Below are 20,111 nucleotides of genomic sequence, written 5' to 3'. Positions count from 1 at the left end.
AGGGCTGGGATGTTTTTTTTATTTCTTATATCAATGAATCGACACGAAGAGGTTCTAATTGATTTCTTGTAAGCAACTGAATCAATTAGTTTGATAACCACCATTGTGAGCTTGTTGAACTTCTATTTTCTCTCAGGGGGTAAAAATAGTTCATTAATTGAAATTGAGGCAAAGGTTTGAAATAATGGGGACATTGATATAAAGCAGGGGTCTTCAACAGGGTGTCCGGGACCCCTAGGGGGTCCTCCAAATCTTTGAGTGATAGAAACTTTTCTTCTTCTTTTTTATGTTAACCAATTGAACACTAATGTCCATATTCTGAACTTAGACAAAAATAGCAGATCTACAAGCTCAAAATGCCTCGCAGCGCGAGGCGTTGTGAGCTTGTAGATCGGCTATTTTCTGCAAAGAGGTTTACTGTAGAGGGGAAAAAGAGCAGACTGAGTACAGAGTGAAAGGTCAAGTTTATTAAGTTTTGATGGTTCAAGTGGTTTAATATCTGAAAACACAAATTGACATGATTCCAAAATACACTGATGATTGTGCTGTCAAACGATGAAATTACATGGAATCTACGAAAAGGTTGTGGGGGGGTCCCTGCTTCATCTCTCTCTCAACCACAAGCGTAATTTGTATAGGGTTGATGGGTTTAATAAACCCAAGGGCCCCCCTACTGGTGACAGTATTATAAATTCATAGGCTATTATAAACCTTGTATGTCCAAAACCATTCATTTAGCATTTTGCATTTTAAAAAATTAATTAAACTAGTGAAAACAGCCGATCTACAAGCACACAACGCCTCGCGGTGCGAGGCGTTGTGTGCTTGTAGATCTGCTGTTTTCACTACTTTTGGGCCTTGTCTGAAGAAGCAGGGCTTTGCTTTGCGAAAGAACGTACAAATTTGAAACTTGGAGATACAAGGTTTACACCCGACAAGGACGATTATGTATTTTGTCATTTCCAATATATTAGGGGTCTCTAATCTCCTAATCTATGGGCCCCCCTCACAGCAGTACAGGGCCCTTTTGATCTGAAAACCCATGCCGAATAAGATCTAATTTCGCCCCTGCTCTCAACTAAGGGGTCCTTGGCACTGGAAATGTTGAAGACCCCCTGATCTAAAGTCATATCGCCCACCCCTGCCGCCTGGTCTGCATCTTAGGGCCAGAGAGCAATAGAAAGGTTGACACCAGGGACGTGCTGGCCATTGGGAAAAGCGGGACAACTCCCGAACGGCCCGGCCGGTCTAGGCCGGCCATTAGGAAAAAATTCAACTGTTTGCACAAAAGTAAAAATAACTGTTTGCACAAAAGTAGTGAAAACAGCAGATCTACAAGCACACAACGCCTCGCGGTGCGAGGCGTTGTGTGCTTGTAGATCGGCTGTTTTCACTAGTTTAAATCGTTTTTAAAATGATAAATACAAAACAAACGGTTTTGGACATACAAGGTTTCCACCTGACAACGACGAAATATAACTCATGTAATTGGCCCACTGGCTTGTCAAATCTTTGAGTAGCAGCAGAGCTATAGAGAGAGATCTCTCTCTCTATAGCACGCAATGAGGGCCTCTCCCAACTCTTTTTCCCGGGCTGAATCAGGGGCCCAGCACGTCCCTGGTTGACGCAGGCAAGGTGTGTTGTTTCATCTACATTGGTATTCATGTTGAAAATGTTCCCCCTCGGCAGGTCCCGGTGCCATTCACGATGTCAGCCGAGCGGCACTGCTCCCCCACTGCTCCGTATACCCCCTGACACTAACCTTATTGTGTCTGCTCAAGTTCTGATATGACAATGAGCATCGTCAAGCCTCTCTCAGTGTTGAACAGCAACAACAGACTCTCAGTCCTGCAAGAAGAATGGAAATCCAAGAACGGCAGCGGGTCCCTCTTTTTTTTGTGTGTTCTTTCTGGGCTCTGCGTCAGGGTATGTCCTCTGTTGGCCCTGCCAAGAGATGAGATGACGCATTCCAAACTGGGGAGGGGGTGGATTTGAATCATGCACTAATTGATGATGGTAGAACTACTGAGTTTATGTCTCCCCAACCTTTTGTATGTGAGAAGGGAAAAAGAAAAAAAGATTACCTGTTGATAGTTGACTGTTTTTGCCCAATATTGAAGTGTACATTCAGATTAATAGTGTGTCACGTCCTGTATGATCTCTGTATGATACCATAAGCTTTTTTTAAGTAAAGAAAAAAGGGGAAAAAAATTGGAAAATGTCATGTAATTGTTGAATTTTACTGTATTTTTACAGTTGTATGCAGAAAGAATAACAGGTCATTCACTATAAACAATACAACACTCTGAATAATATATAATATATAATTTCTCAGGCAAAGTCCTACTGCATATTTCATCTGAATATTTCATTCAATTGTTGTGTGTGTACAATGGAAACTGAATTATGCACAGTATTGACAGAACTTTGTCCTCAAAATGAGAACACTTACAATCTGGTTAATAGGACATTTGTAACACCTTTCTGACATATTCTTTTTAGTATTCATGCCATTTAGTCAGATTAAATAAAGTATTCATGTAAAATATGCGTCATTATGTTATAGATGTGGAACCGTGTGCCAGTTTAATGTGCAGGAATGTAAAAATGTAAGCCCCCCCAAACTACCTAGAGACCCCACAGATTCTAAATTGATTTAATGTGTTGCCATAAAGTTGACAAGATCTAATAGCTACATTAATATGGCTGCCTAATAGACAGTATAATTAATGCTGCTAACTGGGAGATGGCTTAGTTTGCTTAAAACAGTGCAGTGAATCTTTCCAATGAATTAATCCAGCTGACGATGATTTAACAACTCTAAATGTGGTTTAGACCTCTATTCTTGATATAGCGGTTATTTCAAGCACAGCACAGTCACTAATACTATTGCCAGACAGCCCCCTGCATGGGATGGCTTTGTTTATTCATGGTTTCCCCATAGTTTTATTTTCGGCTTTGGCTGCAGTAGTGGTCAGTGTGCGTTTTGATAGACAATAGATGGTGAGCCTGGGGGGAGGGGCCATAGCGGGAGGGGGAGAGCTGTCTTGTTCTGAAACTCAAGGGCTTGTTATCATAATGTGTGCCCTTGTTTATCAGTGGGGGCCATGTATCGCACAATGCAGCTTTAAAGTGCAGGGTCACTGGCAGAACAAAGTTGGTAGGGATTCAGTGTCTTGCTCTTTGAAGCTTCTGTGGGGGGGAGAAGGGCGTGGGGGGTGGCCTTCCATCTCTGTACAATGGATGAGGTTTGTACACCCACTGACCACCGCTTATTAGCGTAGGTGGCATGAGTCGTTTCAGCCTTAATAGGCATACTAGTGAGTGTTGGCTTTTAGCAAGTGGCTGTCAATTTTACTTATGTTTTAATGCAGCTACCTACCTGAAGTGTCCTGCCATTTTATTTAATGTGAATAATACAATTATGAGTTGGATTCAGTCACACAAGCTATTTTAGCCGAGTAGACAAGTAATGCGTTTTGATTCACAGTAAGTGACCTACGGTAAGTGACCACTGTAGCGTTGGAGGGCTAAATAAATCTCCATTAGTAGAACCGAGGACTTAGGAAAAAAAGACAAAAAAATACATTCTCTGCTAAATCGGTACACACCTCCACCTCTAAGCTACAGATGGAGTAGATGTTACATGAATATCTTGGGAAAGGTTTGAGAATGAGAGTTTAATCAGCTTGAATAATTTAGCTACCACAAAGCTTTTGTTTAGGTGTTATGAATGGTTTATGTTATCAGCCTGGATTAGAGTGTACAGTAAGAACCTCAGAGCGCGCACACACAATACAACCATGACTGTTGTGTTCTCAGATCATGTAGTGGATGCTTATTCAGGAGACCTTTTATAGGTTTCCCCGGCTGAAAAAAAAAAAAAAAAAAAAGATGAACATTTCTGGCAAAAACATACATACCGCACAAGTGACTCATAATGTGATGCTTTGTTAAGGAGCATAAATTAGGCATTATATAGCAGTCTTTTGATTCTATTTTTTTTTTTACTCTGGGAGAGTACAAATGGAACTGAACATATGAATCGGCCTGTTTTAGCGCCACCATGTGTCCGATTTGACACATTCCATTTGTACACTCTGAGTTACAGACCTGTACAACCCCCCCCCCCCCCCCCCCCCCCCAAGGAACACTGAGGGTTCCTGGACATAATTTGAGAACCCTATTATAGTCCACAGTCTACAGTAAGTTCTGTATGCAAGTGTCTTCAGGCTCTAACAAGAGGAGCCAGATTGGTGTCATTGGAAATGCTTTTGTTGTACTCAACTGTTACATTGTGTGTTTGGAATGGTGATGAAGCGGTCCGCCACAAAATATGCCACAGGATGTAAACTAACTTTTGAAGGTTTGTGCAAAAACCAGGTAAGACTCTTGCCTGTAATAAAAAAATAATAATAAGAAGAAAATGCTATGGGTTATTCTAACCCTTTTTATGCCCGATAGATGACAATGATATACTATTGATGTCAGTGAGCTTGAGTCTTCTTGTTTCAAGTCCCTATTAAAATGAAATATGATACTGGAATACAATTAAGGTGTATTTTTGCATATAACACAGAGAGAAGTACTTCCGTTTAAGAGTAATAGCTCTTGTAACTTAAAGGGATGGGATTTACTTTGAATTTATTCCACAATGAGCAAGAATAATATTCCTCTGAGCATTTCAAAGGTTCAGAATGCTCCTCTTTCACTTTACAATGTGTGATTCCATTTCCATTTTTGCACACTGTTTGATACGTGTCATCTGACCCTATAACAACACACAGTATGACTTCATGATGTCATTTTAGTCCACAAAGTTCAGTATTATTATTTCTGTGGTATGAAATATCATTTGATGGAGAGATGGTAATTGTCCATAAAATGATAAAATATGAGTTCAAGTTGCCAATTATTCATTTGTTATCTGACATGCATGGTTGTCTCCGCCAGGCCGGAGACGTTTTCGCCCATGTCCGTCCGTGTGTCTGTGTTTGTGAACAGCTAATCTCCGGTCCTGTTGGACCGATCACGTGAAACTTTGCAAACTCCCAGGGTTAGCAATGTGTGAGTGATAATTCTCTGTGCATATAAATATTATTTTATTCCAAGGCAACACCACTATTTCATGAGAGAGGGAAAGGTCTCAAAATGTAGGATTCAGGAGATCCTAAATTCTCAATTGACGGGTTGCGAGTCTTCTCTTAAAGGCGATGGCATCTGGCACAGTGATTGGTTATATTATCGTAACGCCCAAACCATACTGTATAATGTAACGGGTAGCGGAGGTGTTTTTAGTGATATAGTAGGTGCCCAAAATAGCAACTTTTGGGCAAGAACGCCCCTTCCTAAATACTCAACTCCAAAATTGAGGATTTAGGGTAGGTTACCCTAAATCCTCATTGCCAAAATAGACCCCATTATCTCAACAGTCATGTGATCAAGGCCTATGGTCCGATTTTTCATCTTCCATCCTGATTAGCTACAAATCATGAACGTAGGCCAAGGAAGAGAAAAGCCACCCCACATTTTTCAAATTGGACACATGGTGGCTCTATAACAGGCCGATTCATGTTTTGGCCTTGAACAGTCAATCAAAATTCCTTTCCCTGGATTGATGATCCTTGGCTCATGACACAACGTATAGGCCCTATTTGTACCAGATTCTATTTCTGCCATCATTTTATATGGCATATATTCTGGCATTATATATGGCATATTTCTGTAGGATTCAGTACTCCTACAGACTTTTTCCAAAACTCACACAAATCTGTATACATAATCTCTCGGATCATGTGATCAAGATAGATATAAGTTAGATTTTTCAGATCCCATTTCAAGTGGCTATGACCACAGTTTGTGGGCCCTGGCTAGGCAGCCCGGCCTGTTGGAGACCAGTTGGCTTGGCTTACAGTATGAATGCTTATATTAAAATGGAGGAACATAATGCACACCCGGGATCAATGTCTGAGCTTCAAACCTCACCGGGATCTGTCATGCTGACTTGAAGTATGAGAGTATTCATCATATCATGTGCTTCTTATATGACAGATTAAGTTCACTGCTGTACTTCTCCTGTTGTGTAAATTGATAAACATACTGTACCCACAGTACATAGCTATGTTTATTGGTATAGTATTCTGCTTTTACAGTGCTGACTCAACATTATTACATCCTGGCATGTTGTATGTTCTTCGAGGGGAGACAAAATGCCCACATATTAACTGATGACATGGTTCAGTAATTAGTTAGTAATGTGATGCAGAGGTCAGAAGAGTTCAAAAGTAGAGGGAGGTGTTGAAAGAACACATGCATCAGCAACAAACCGCTATCATGTAGGGAGGGCAGCAGAGATAGGGCTGTTTGCCCACTGAGAAGGCAGGAAAGACAGAGAAAGCCATGAAACTGTGTGCTTATAGCCAAGAAGCTGACAGAATAAACAAGAGAATCAAGCAGTGAAAATGAGAGAGGGAATGCCAAGAAGGCATGGGACAGAAATGGTCGAGAGCCCACCTGTGCACTGAGAGAAGTGCAAGCCAAGCTGCAAGCTGACATTGACCACATTCAGGCTTGGTGTGAGGGATTATGCAGAATGACACCCTCGGAAGCGGCATCCGACCAGAAGCAGAAGCCATCCTGGCCAGGGGCGTCACAAGGGGGGGGGGAGTGGAACTGGGTTACTAGGGCCCAAGGTGGAGGAGCCTTAATTATTTTATACTTTAGCTATTGTAAAATAGCAGATCTACAAGCTCACAGCGTGACACCGAGTGCCGCACTGCGAGCTTGTAGATCTGCTATTTTTGAAAAGTCGTGAGAATAGGTTAAAATCTTTGAATAGTATGTGTTTTTAAGCAAACATTTGTAACTCAAATTTTGCTTCTTGGGGGTCCCTGGAAGTAAATATTTTGAGATGGGGGTCCGTTGCCAAATACATATCAGTTTGGGGGTCCTTCACATGAAAAGGTTTGAGCACCACTAACATAGAAACATCCTTATAAGGATTTGAAATATTCAAAGACTTTTTCACGATTTTTCAAAAATAGCAGATCTACAAGCTCGCAGCGTGGCACTCGGTGCCGCACTGTGAGCTTGTATATCTGCTATTTTTCAATAGTTAAAGCGCAAAATATTGTGTTCCCAGTCTAAATGGGTTAAACCCCCCATGAAGAACATTCATGGGGGGCCCGCAGTGAATCCTTGTACCCAGGGCCCAGAATTTGGTGAGACACCCCTGGAAGCCATCCTGGCAGTCGAGGCTGATTGGGCCTGTTGATGAGCATGGCAGCAAGGAGGGACAGTTCTGGAGACCACACAAGTACAATGCTCTAATTGTGAGAAACAGCAGCAGGCCAGTGAGGGAAACAAACTGATACCCAGGAGACAGGCATGTATGTGATGTTGTAAATGCTGTAGGAAATTGATTGGAGGGTGAAATGATGAATACGGTTGAGTAAACTGTTTGAAAGCTTACCGTATAGAGAGGGACCAGACCACTATACCAGCCGATCCTATCAAGTGTCTGGCGCCAAGGATAATCATTTGATCTCTCTACAGTCAAGTTAAACCCTTGCTTCAAAAAGGGAGACATTAAACTCAACACTAAAACCTCTACTTAATACAGTATAGTGATGTAATACAATTACATTGCCATACCGTAAATATAATCTGTTATAAAAATACACCATGAAAGCCTGCTATCTCATCAAAAATACCACATGCAGTGTATTGACAAAAATCAAGGAAGATAATGGGGTGGCTTCATGTGGAACCATGTGGCCCGTCCATGATGCCAGTTGTCTGTATGTCTTATCTACAGTGTGTCTACTGTCTATGACCTTCTTTTTCAGATCTCCTGGCTCTGAAAGAGCCTAGCCAATCCATGGCAAGAAGGTTCTTACTAAACATAAATAACCAACACTTACCCTTGGGCACGGGCATGTAAAAGCTGCCCCCTCCACACTGACTTATGCACTGACTTGCAGCCTTGTAGCACGATAACTACATTGACCTGTATGTCAGCAGGATCAACAGTGCACATACACACTGCACACAATTAACAGCTTATTAGTGGCCAAGCCACGGAGTGGCGGAGGTCACTTATTGATATTGTATTTTCTCATTATTAGTGGCTTTGTTATCCTCATTATTTTGGGCTTGCTGAAAGCGAGCACAGGTATGTTATCCTCATTATTGTGGGCTTGCTGAAAGCGAGCACACGTATGTTATCCTCATTATTTATCTATCATAGAAGACAGCTCTCCTCAAAATGTTGTCACCTTTCTACTTCTACATACTTACACCGAAAAACACCATTCAAAGCTTCTAGTAATAATAATAATGATGAATATAGCTGCAAGCAGCGGTAAAGTGGCCCAAAACGCCTCAAATCATTCTTTTTAAAATATTTTATTCTTTTTTTTTTTTACTTTTTTTACTCTCCTTATAATGGGAGTCTATAGAGAAAGGTGCCAATTTTTTCTGGCGCACATTGTTTGTGCTCTCATAACTCTTTCATACTTTCACCTACAAACCTCGATCAAACTTCAAAATGTCCAGCAATGTTTGAAGTTTCATTGGTGTTTTAATAATTTTGAAAAAGTTTATACTTTTTGAAATATTTAACTTTATTCGTAAATCTTTCATCCCATAGAGAATGAATGGGATCCAACTGTCAAATTAACCAAACTTTGCAGCCTGCCCTTGTTACTCTGGCATACTTTTGCGTAAGAACGTGATTCAAACTTTAAAACGCTCACACACACTTGGACTTTTTCGTGGTTCAAACGGTATTCAAATATGTCATACTCCACAATCGCAGTTCAAATGTGTGTTTTGGGGTATTTTGGGGGTATTTTTGGCAAGAAAACCAGTCCTAGAGTGTGGCTAGAGTGCAAGAGATGTTTTCTTTTCCCTAGATATTTTGTGAATAAATTGTTCTCATGGCCAAAATATTCAACTTAAACACATGTTTTTTGGCCAGTTTGTAGCCACGCTCGCTGTGTTTTGTACAATGTGACTAAAATAACAGAGAGACATACAGAATTTGAACTATAGCCCTCCGAGTGCAGGTGCGTGACCCCAGACACTCCATTAAGACACCTAGTAATCTCTTCTTGTTCTCAGAAATGTTTTGGGGAAAATTAACAATTTGTAAATCGCTCTCATGTTCACGTTTTTGTTCGTAACAACACCAAAATCGCAAAGGTCGTAGAGCAATGTCTTCAGACACTTTTCAACTTTTGCTTTTTGAGATGAAGTGATCTGTTCAGAGCTGGGCTTTAGACAGCCATAACTCAGGTTCTTCACCTTAATTGGTTTAACTTAGCCCCGCCCCCTCTTCTGATTGGCCGAAACTTTATTTGGCTATAACTCATCAACCGTTTGTCGTACAAACTTGTGGGTGATGTCATTTGACTTGTTTCAGAGTCCTTTGCCTTAATTGGTTTAACTTAGCCCCGCCCCCTCTTCTGATTGGCAAAACTTTATTTGGCTATAACTTATCAACAGTTTATCGTACAAACTTGTGGGTGGTGTCATTTGACTTGTTTCAGAATCCTTTCCTCAATTGGTTTAACTGGAAATTCAAAATCTGACCAACTTGAATAAGCCCTAGGGGGCCCCTTGGAGCTCTGGGTTCCAAGTACAGTACTTGCATAAGATGTGCCTCTGTATGTGGGGTGTTTTTGGTTGAAATTAAAGGTCTCTGCTGGTCCAATTCTCTAGAGGTAGGCTAGTGGAGATGGACAGGAATCAGGGAGAGAGAAATCGGGTCCAAATATACACTCTGTATTTACTCTCTGACATGCTGTAAAGATCGTCAGGAACGGGACTTGAACCCGCGATGGACTGTCAGGCTACATTTAAGCCTCAGTGCCCAGACTGCTAAGGCAGCGGTCCAGGCCAGCAGTGATATATTCTTGTCTGTCTCTCTGTCAGAACATAAATACTGTATATTCTGGGTAGTACAATAAACATGCATGTGCAACAGATAGCTGATAGGTTGGAATTGGCTTTGAATTGACATTTGGAAGCACAGTATGATACAGTAATTCCCGGTACTCCTATTTTCTTTGTCCTCAAAGCTCCTTCACTGGCCTTGGACAAAATGAATGGGGACCGTGAAGGTTGATGACTGTCATATCAATCACTTTTTCAGTTTTCTCCCAAGAGAGACTACTTTTCATCATACAGTACTACACTGTTGAGGAGATTCCACAAGACCAAACTTTTTAGACACTTTGACAAACATGTCTGAATGAATGAATCTGTTCTATTCCCTATCCGTATCTATTGAGACAATTAAAGTGACAAAGTATCGATTATCTTGGCAGCTCAGTGAGCTAAGGTGAATGCTAATTATTTATGACAATAAATAATAAGTCTTGATCTGTGCTCTAACGTCATTCTCTTTTTGCAGGCTTTCCTACTTTATTTGTTCTATATAAATAGCAAGAAAGCAGAAATTACAGAATAAATAAACTGACAGAGCATATCAAATATTATTTTATTTGTATTCCTTTGTTTTGATTTTTTACAGAAAACATTCTGAGGGCTCTATTTTGATTGTCTTAAGTACCAGCTCTTATGCCTTAACTTAAAGGCCTGTCCATACTGTCTCCAACCACCGAACCTTTAGCCGGAAAGATCCGGTTAAACTACAAAATGACGTCACTCACATCTTCTGAAAAGTGTTACCCCGAATTAGAGTTCGGAAAGCGCAATCGATTTCCGACGTGCGATGCACGTCGGAAAGTCAGATCGCTCCGACTTAAAGTTGTTCCTTCAAACAAATCCTTCTTATTCCTATTGAACAACCGATTCAAAGTTGGTCAATATTGTCAGACTTTGTTCTGTGTTATCATCTTGTCCAATTATACAAGATATGGGCAGAATTTCACAGGCTGAGAGGCCGACTGGTTTTCTGAAGTAAAATACACCCTTTACTTTTCCATCTCAGGACGATTCAAATGGTAATTTAACCAGTTTTCTAATACATTTTCCTTTCTCTGTGACAAGTGATAATAACAGGACGCGTGTGAATGTGGAAAACAAAAACTTTAATCTAAGTAACAGTTTGAATTTGTGTGAAGGAAGCAGCAGCCCACCTCCTTTCAGCACAGATGGTATTTTCTTTGGTTTTTCATGAGCTTACTGTGTTCTGCTTGTCTTCAGTCGACCACAGCACACCCACACACAGTCCTGTGAGACAATCAAGAATGTTTACCAGCTATTAAGACCCTAGCTGCCTTGATGAGGAAATGTGGAAGGTAGAAATGAGAAATCCACAACTGATGGGGAGGACGGGGACGGGGGACGGCTCGTTAATTTCTTGACTCCATTTTGACATTAATTAGGATGAAATATACTGAAAGGGAGAAGAGAGGGAGGAGACTGCTTCTGCTGGGAGTTGGGAGGTTCAAATGCCTTGTCTCCTGTGTTTAAACGTATATATCATGGGCTTCTATAGCCTTCTGTATATGTAAGTGGTTCCATTCAAGGTTCCATTAAAAAAGTAAAAAGGAGTGGGCGCTATATGCTTATTCATGCGACAAATAGTGCTCACGCATAGTATCGCAATGTGTTATGAGCTTATTAGATCTGCTATTATCACTGTTTTAATAGGCCAATGTAGGGACAGCAGGCTACAGTTAAACTATACAGTATCTATCTATTTATCTATCTATCTATCTATCTATCTATCTATAAATTAGCCAAATATCTGTGTGTCTGTATGTCTGGGTTTATGCCCCTAGCCAATCAGAGAGGGTCTGTTTATGCCCGTAGCCAATAAGAGAGGCTACGGGCCCAGGCAGGAGGTGGTGTCTCCATGATTGGTCAAGCTTCACGTGAAATCATAATATCTTACTATAAAACAATGAGCAATGCTGTAAGTATTGGTGTCTGGCTTCGGGTCGGATTGCAGACCCGTGTTGGGCTGGGGCTCCAACACCACGGGCCGAGTTCGGATTGGACTTTCAGGGCTCTAGTTCTTAAATAAATGTAGTTACATTGTTATAATATTAAAACGTAAATATACAAATTATATTTAATTTGTATTAAACAACCACCCCTGGTTGTTGTGCTGCATGGTAGTGTGTGACAATAACATTTCTATCTGCTGCGGGAAGCAGCTTGGCTGCTGTAAAGGTCTTTTGACGTATTGGCATGGATGGAGCCATTCGTAAATCCTGCTGTCAGACAATCATTTTGTTTCATTTGAGACTGAGAACTTGTCATTTCTACCATGTAATCACAAGGGCTGTAAGAAAATACACATACTATTTTTTTTTCTTGACAGTTCTTTTTGTCTCTCTCTCTCTCTCACACACACACACACACAAACATACTGTATATTTCATGACAGTTTCTCTCTCTCTCTCTCTCTCTCTCTCTCTCTCTCTCTCTCTCTCTCTCTCTCTCTCTCGCCAAACCACAACACACTGTATTTTTCATCAATGTATTGAGTAAGACTGTAAAAATTATTTACAACTGAAGAAATGATAACTGAAAATGACTGACTAAAGTTTTCTCAAAAGCTGAAGTCAGAGTACAGAAAACCCTAACCAAAATAGCCTCTGGCAAGTCTGCTCTTCTCAACACGAAGCTAGAGTGCTCTCTGCCAGATGGGACTGACCCAGCCCAGGATTTGTGCACCACCCAGAGAAAATCAAAGAAAGATACAAAGGCTTTACATGTTGACAGCTTGGCGTCAACAAGGGATATACAAAAAGTACAGATGAGAAAAGTGTATTTATTTACTCATTTTCAACTCCCTAAATTAAGAAAGTTTACTACCTGCATGGATTTGGATAGAAATTGAGGGCAGACCATCTCTCCTGTATCAAATCTGGAGAAATAAACTGATCCGATCTGATTCAATGGCTGCCCAGTTGCACAGACAACAATGTCGATGGTTTTGTGGGCATAATACTGTAGTACTGCACTGTGTGTCAGGCACGTGCACACATCAAAAGCCCCTGCCATTTTATCTGTCTGTAAAAAGTGCCCTCTCCAGACCATGAATGCAGTTTTTACTGTTCAAGAGAATTGCCTTGTCCAAACTCTCCTGAACTTGAATGCAGCATCTTATGTTAAAAGAATTGCCGTTACGCCACATTTCCAGTATTCACTTGATTATGCTTAGATCAGTGTGATATCACGCACCGAAAACAGCCGACCTCCAAGCTCACAACCTGTCGCAGCACAACGCGTTGTGAGCTTGGAGGTCTGCTATTTTCAATATTTCCACCAAAAGGCCCTTTTAGAAATTTCTGCCCCTGCCTCTTTAACATTCTCTGCACGTCCCTGTAATTGTGACTTCAGAGTTCAGAATGTACTAGCTAGGGTTCAGTGCAAGTTTGGTAAACAGTGTAACTGTTCAACAGAGCATTGCTTATTTAACAACTCTCAAACCTTCTGAGAGAAAATTAATTTGTCTAACAGAGGCTTATCAGCCGCAAAGCTCCTTTTTGTAAAATGTCTGTAAAGCTGCACAGAAATGCACCAGAAAACACGCAAAACCCAGAACCGGAACATAACAGAACTCTGTCAATGGATCTGCTTTGAATAATTTATCTTACAAAAAAAAAAACATCCCTCTCTAAGGCCAGGGCTGCTCTGCCAGTGATGACTGAGCTGAGTGGAGCACTTCATGTTCTGGTTGCATATTATTATCTATACAGAAAATGAATGAGAATAGGAAATTGCTGTTCTTCCGCACAGCTATGCAATTAACATTCATGGTGGGGGCAGAGAAACAGATTCAGCCCATTACGGCAGCCCCCTGCTAGTAGCAGTGCATAATTGATGGCCCTGAACCCTTGAAATACACTGTGTGTGCCCGCTCAGAGACAGAGGCGTGTCATTTAGGGCACTGCAGTTAGCGGTCGTTGGCAATGTACTGGACAGACCACAATGAGCCCAGCCCAAGGTCAGGGCTTCTGAGGGCCAAGGAAATCGATGGCCGCTCGTGTTGCTGTGACAGTTGCGACTGTAGACAACTGTGTAGTGCATGTATGTGTGTCTCTGAATTGTGTCTGGTCTGGGTACAAGGATTCACTGCGGGCCCCCCATGAGCTTTAACTATTTTGTGCTTTAACTATTGAAGAAGTAAGCCATTTACCATGAGAGGGAGTGGGTTGTTGGCTGATTTACCACTGTTGGTAAATTGCTTTTCTACCACTTCTACCATATAAATGAAAGAAAACACAGTTGGTCTTGGAAATGTTACAACTGCAACACAACAGTGGGCGGGGTCCATGAGCCAACTCAAGGTTGTTGACTGATTTACCACTGTTTTAAGCCAATCAGAATCCAATATCTGAACATGTGACCACAAAAAGTGGTAGAATAGCATGCGCATGTGTTCATTTTTTAAAAAGCAAATGTTCAAACAGAAATTCTCAAGACAGGACGTTAAGATACAACATTTTATTATTGTCAGTCTTAAATATGAGCACACACTTTTCATAAAGAAATACACATGTACCAACAATCCTTTACATTGCAGGGAGTCGAATAGAACATTATCTTCCCTCCACTTTGGAATAATCCAGAATCAAAGAGAGCCTTGTGAACTTGTAACTAGGCAAAGGGCAGAATGAATGCCGATCCTTCAAAATAAAAGTCAAACAGATCATGAGACTACTTCATGCATCTGCCATGATAATATCCACTGTTATTCCAGACAAAAGTTAGATTTTCCATGTCTAACCAAAGTTCACATTCATAAATTCTTCCACACTCCGATGCATATTGAACAAATGTCACACAACACCTAGAATCAATAGTACTATAGGGTAGGTACAATACAAGCTTTGTCAGTATTTGTTTTCATAATTAATGGATTAAAACTCTCCTAGAAACATGGTCTTTTTTAATACATTATGTCTGAAGACAGAAACAAATATATACATAAAAAAATAAACATTTTAAACTTTTATTGAATCTACCCTAAGCATTTGTTTTCATTCGCTCGTCTTTACTTTGCTAGACAATGAGTGAATGAATGAGTCTGCCAAATCTTCAAATAGACACTGGCATATATTGGTCATAATACAACAAATTATCCTTTCACAGACTGCAATTCAGAGTTGTCAACACGAGTCACACGCCTGTCAGATGGGACAAAAGGAAAATCAATGAGTGTTCAGACGTGCTCTGTGCAAGTTCTTGTCATTTAACTTTGGCGGTGAGCCAAGAATATTGAAATAGGTCACTAACACTTGTTTTAAGATGCCACGGTTTCTGTCTCAGAGGTGGGCTGTGGACAGTTAAATAAAAAAAAGTTGAAATCACCCAGCCTGTCAACGGCCCTCCTCTAAGATAGTGGTTCTCAACCTTTTCAGGCCGCGACCCCCAAAACAACGCGAGGCGTTGTGAGCATGCATGTAGATCGTGTAGATCGGCTATTTTAACAATTTCGGCCTCTTATATTTGACAATTTACCATTTTGTCATTTTAGAGGTATTAAAAAGTCCTTAAATTGTCACTTTAGAAATGTGCATAAACTCTCTATACACTTAAACTTTATGTTGGGTTTGTTTACTGTTGATAGAGAAAACAATGTTGCATATTCAGTTAATCATCTGGGTCTCCCACAAATAATTTGGGGACCCCCACCCACAGGTTGAGAACCACTGCTCTAAGACACAGAGTAGACCAAAATAAAATTGGATATTTCTTATGATGAGCATTAGTGAGGACAAATTATATTAAGACAAGGTTGACAATGGGTTAAGAGAACATCACAAAAGGAGTTTAATATTATGGATTGACGTGACTGCTACCCCTGGGAATATCTGTGTGGTCAACAAGCTGTTTATTCTGAAGTATAGAATTGGGAAACCTGTAATGAGCTGGGTGTGACAGACTCAGCCCCTATGCAGCACTCTGCAATGTCAATGGCGCACGCAAATGCCAATGATAACAGGGTGATTTACTGAAAGCTTATTAGAGTTGTTATGGAATCATATTTACCCAAGCCACTAAGCCAAAGAATGCACTGGAGGTCCATACTGTTACCGAAAATAATATAATTATCCCTCATTAAATTCAATGCCAACATATATTTTTAATTTCTCTCTAAACCTTTGGGCCACATCTGCCCCCTATCTGTTAGTGATGAATACAAAACATTTCGCATCCAAATCCGAACTAACCCTCAAAGTATACTTCATATACTGTAAGCTACAGGCAACCTCCTCAATGCTTCAATGGCCATCATCAAATGCCAGTCTGTCAGAACAGCGATACTGAACTGCATTAAAGTTCAAGAACACCCCGCCAAAAATAGGAGAAAGGTAATGCTGGGGGATTTGATGCGATTTGAGACATGTCTCTTACACCCACAATGGAACAACAGAAACAGAAAACAAGTGCATAATTACACTTTTATCATCTGGCGAGGCATGTCAATGTCACGTTGGTCCTGCACAGAATGCCAAAATAAGCTAAACTTCTCCTGTTCTTTACTTCATTACATTGTGTCTCTGAGAACAGATTTCTCCAGAAAAAGTGTCCATATTCCACTTTTAATACCAAAAATGATTTTACATTTTAGTTGCAAGTCACCGCTATACAGGCTTAACTCTGAAATGCAGTCACAGTTGCCTTAAGGCATTTCTGTTTCTAAGTTGATTTATAGTCAGTCATAGAACCATAACATCCTGATTGCTGATTGGTTTTTAAATAAATAATGCCCTTTAATAAATTCCTTTTATTTCATTTCATTTCCACACAAATGCATGCTATATTTTGACAACAGCTCTGCTGGGTCATACAAATCCTTTTAACGTAAGGTAATCCCTTTAACACGGCTTTGTCCTCAGTATGTGCTCATGAAATCCAACTCTGTGGTGTTTGATATGTGACATTAAACTCAGCAGAAGTAGCACAACTACAGTATTAAGGATAAAATATGCAAAAATGTACTTGTCTCCAATGTCCTTTAAGAATATTTTGTATAATATTTCAAAGTAGCCATACTCCTGAAATAAACATAACTTTGCTCTTGTAGTATGACTAAAAGTCCATATTATTTTCAGGTAATTGCTGTGCAATTAAGAAATTAGACAAATTGCTGAAAAAACTGCTCGGAGGTAGTAAAAAAATAAATGACCCAGATTTTACGATGTGTGCTTGGCTGTCCTACAAAAGAAATTAGCCTTGTTGGGCAGACATATATATATATACAGTATAATGTTTCACTTTAGGTCTACCAAATTCAAGGTGTTATCACACATGGCCTGTTTCAGTCTTTTGGCAGAACTCAAAGCAATTAGTTATTGTTTTAATATGCGCATATTCCAAATGACCTCCGACTGTTCAGAAAGGTTCAATCATGTATTAATTGAAAACTCTATTTCTAATACCCAGGGCACTTGATGTGTGCATTGTGAACTGCTGTTACTTCCAATCATTGTTGACAGTCTGTCTACAGATTAAACAAGGGTATGTTTTGGTAAGATGGGATATGATCGACATCTTTTAAGGCTGAATGAAAAGTGTTTCTTTTTTTCTTTTTCTTTTTTTCTAACATCACTGTGCTACAGATGAATATTGGTGCGCTACAGCTGCGTCATTGCCTCCTTGTCTTGTGTAGGGGAAGAAAGACCCTGATTAACTAAGTACAATAAGCAAGCCTTGTCGAGCCATGAGACCCTGATTAATCAAATCAAATTCAATGAATAGGGCCTTCTGATTTTGATGTTGGCTCCTTCCCGTATCGAGCACAAATGTCTGCATCCAAATAAACAACAAAAGGCCTGAGCTAAAGAGAAACCCGGCTGTAAATAGAAAAATCTCAAAGATAGACCTCATCAGAGACAAAATGGAGCAGACAAAAAATGTACGAGTCCTACTGTATGTGTCAGTCTTCATCCTTTCTGTTTCCACTGTTCATTTTGGTCTGCCTGAAGCAGAATGAGTTCAAGGAAAAAAACTAAGAAATCCATGTTTTGAAAACACCCAGTGAGGCTGTAAAAGCAAGCAAAACAAACTTTTTTTTGCTTTGTTGTTTTTGTTTGATATTTTGTTCTAATGCAAGTCCTCCAATGATTCAGAGCAGTACACAATCAAACAGTGTTATGTGTACAGCTCTCACAGTGGCCAAGTGCATACAAGTACAGCACACCTTTAGGTGCAAAATGTCCATTTCCTTGTAGTTCTTTAGCTGACATTTTATAACATAAAAAGTACCTTGCTGTATATCAAATATGCTTTCATTCTAATTAATTATTTGTCCTACTGCTGGGGAGCCTGTGTGTGAAGGAATAGTTGCTATAATAAACTGTACATTTGCTTAAACATGAATGAGAAATAATTAGTAAGGAATAAGTAATTCACTGCAGTCATGTTGTGAGAAGTTTCTGTGCTGCTATAAAAAAAAAAATCATGATTGGATGGTAATAAGAGGTTTGGAACTTATTTGATGATTGTACAGACAAACTTTAGACTCTAATTAAACTACACTCTAATGGGGAAAAACTAAACAAAAGGATTGATTGGCTTCATGTATGAGTACAAATCCCATGATGTCAGGTTGCATGTTTTTGGGGGGAGAATATTCTTGGGTTTCCTTGCGCTATTTTGACACATTCAGCCATTACTGATCACAAGCTAATGTCTACTGTGAAAACAGAGGTAGGCCATTTGCACAAATCTACTGTTTCTCTATGTCCCATAGCCAGACTATGGAACTGCAACATTTTCACATGATGCCTCTAGTGCTATTAACTTTGAGCAGCTGAAGAAATCATGTGATGATTTTTATGCTTATGTTCAAAATTGCATACAGATTTGGTTGACACCCCTCATCTATTCTTCCAATTAAAAAAAATAAACTATGAAATCATTAATTAATCAATTAAAATATTTGTCATTTGTTTGGTTATGAGACTAGGGTAGAACAGAAATACTATGAAAGTATTGTGTAGTATAAACAATTCACGTCTCTTTGGGTTATTGGCATTTATACTTGAAATGTATGGGAAGAGGGTACATTTTATCACATGATTCTAGTGAATGGCCCCTCGGCCTCTAGTACTGGTCTGGTAAAAGAACATCATTTCAGAAATAACTGCTTAGTAAACATGTGAATACATTATAACTTAAAACCTCCCGCCCACTGCGGCGGTGTTAACACGTTTGTATTACTTAAGTTTGACGTAGACTCCACACAACTGGAATGGTCTTCCTCTCCCAGTATCGCCTTCATTATCAAACAGTTATTCTTCACACCATATTGTGTACTAGTAAAAATAAAAATACAAAAAAGAAAAGAAAAAAGAAAAAGAAATTAAAACAGGCTATTTGCCAAAATAATTACAACTTGATCTTTTCCCTTCTCACAAACATGTTAAAAATGATTACCATAACAAAAAAGGAAATCACTATAATGCTGAGAACAAAAATGCTTCAAGGTCAAAAACAACTTCCTCTCACAAATCACCATATTGAATCATAATTACTATACATTAAAATATGATAATATCAGGCTTTTAAGCCTCAGGGTGATACTGCTTCATTGTCTCCGTTTGACTGAGGTATTTAACATTCACCTCTTTACTTGCTGTGAGATTTAATTTCTGTGGAGTTGAGATGAAAAAAGGAAAGGAAAGAAAAACTAAAATGTAATAACACACACACCACAATTAAAAAGTCTGTTTTGATCTATAATTTAGAGAGGAATAATATTCAACATAATCAAAACAAGAAATGAAAAACTTGTTACATCCTTGAAGTAACAAAAAAAAGGGGGGCAGGGAGGGGAAAGAATATAAACAGAAACTTTCATTACATACTTTCTTTTAGTTGTTCAACATGGTTACCTCATGCACTTTGTGCATCAGTTTGTGGTTCAGGTGGGGAAAAAAAAAAAAAAAAAAAAAAGAAAAACACCACACAAAACACTCCTTCCGGACCCACATTCCACTTCAAAATCGAAGCAGAAATGGCAGAAGCGCAACGAGGAGTAGACAGCTGGGTGAGTGCATTCCCATCGCCCCGCCGTTCCCATCTTGAACTGCTCTCGGCCCTGTCAGAAGCAAGGAAACAACACCAAGATAAGATTCACCCATTCGGATTACATTCAAGCATCTTCTTCCACCTGA

General features: G+C 39.8%; 2 protein-coding genes across 3 annotated transcripts in view; one reads left to right on the top strand and one right to left on the bottom strand.

The window, feature by feature from the left end:
• The window catches only part of opcml (opioid binding protein/cell adhesion molecule-like), a gene marked incomplete at both ends in the record, with an annotated part of 202,497 nt that extends 200,710 nt beyond the window's left edge, over positions 1–1,787 (top strand). The window contains one exon of the mRNA XM_080748559.1: positions 1,690–1,787. Within this exon, the coding sequence (XP_080604685.1) occupies positions 1,690–1,787 (98 nt within the window). The remainder of the gene's footprint in view (positions 1–1,689) is intronic.
• An 18,147-nt stretch (positions 1,788–19,934) lies between these two features.
• The window catches only part of ntm (neurotrimin), a gene marked incomplete at both ends in the record, with an annotated part of 482,453 nt that continues 482,276 nt past the window's right edge, over positions 19,935–20,111 (bottom strand). For both annotated transcript variants that reach the window (XM_080748934.1, XM_080748933.1), the window contains one exon: positions 19,935–20,035. In XM_080748934.1, coding sequence (XP_080605060.1) covers positions 19,935–20,035 — 101 coding nt within the window. The remainder of the gene's footprint in view (positions 20,036–20,111) is intronic.

Source organism: Nannobrachium achirus (assembly GCF_963921795.1).
Source record: "Nannobrachium achirus genome assembly, chromosome: 19".
Lineage (NCBI taxonomy): Eukaryota > Metazoa > Chordata > Actinopteri > Myctophiformes > Myctophidae > Nannobrachium > Nannobrachium achirus.
The sequence above is the reverse complement of the archived record's forward strand: the minus strand, read 5'-3'. Positions and strand labels throughout refer to the sequence as shown.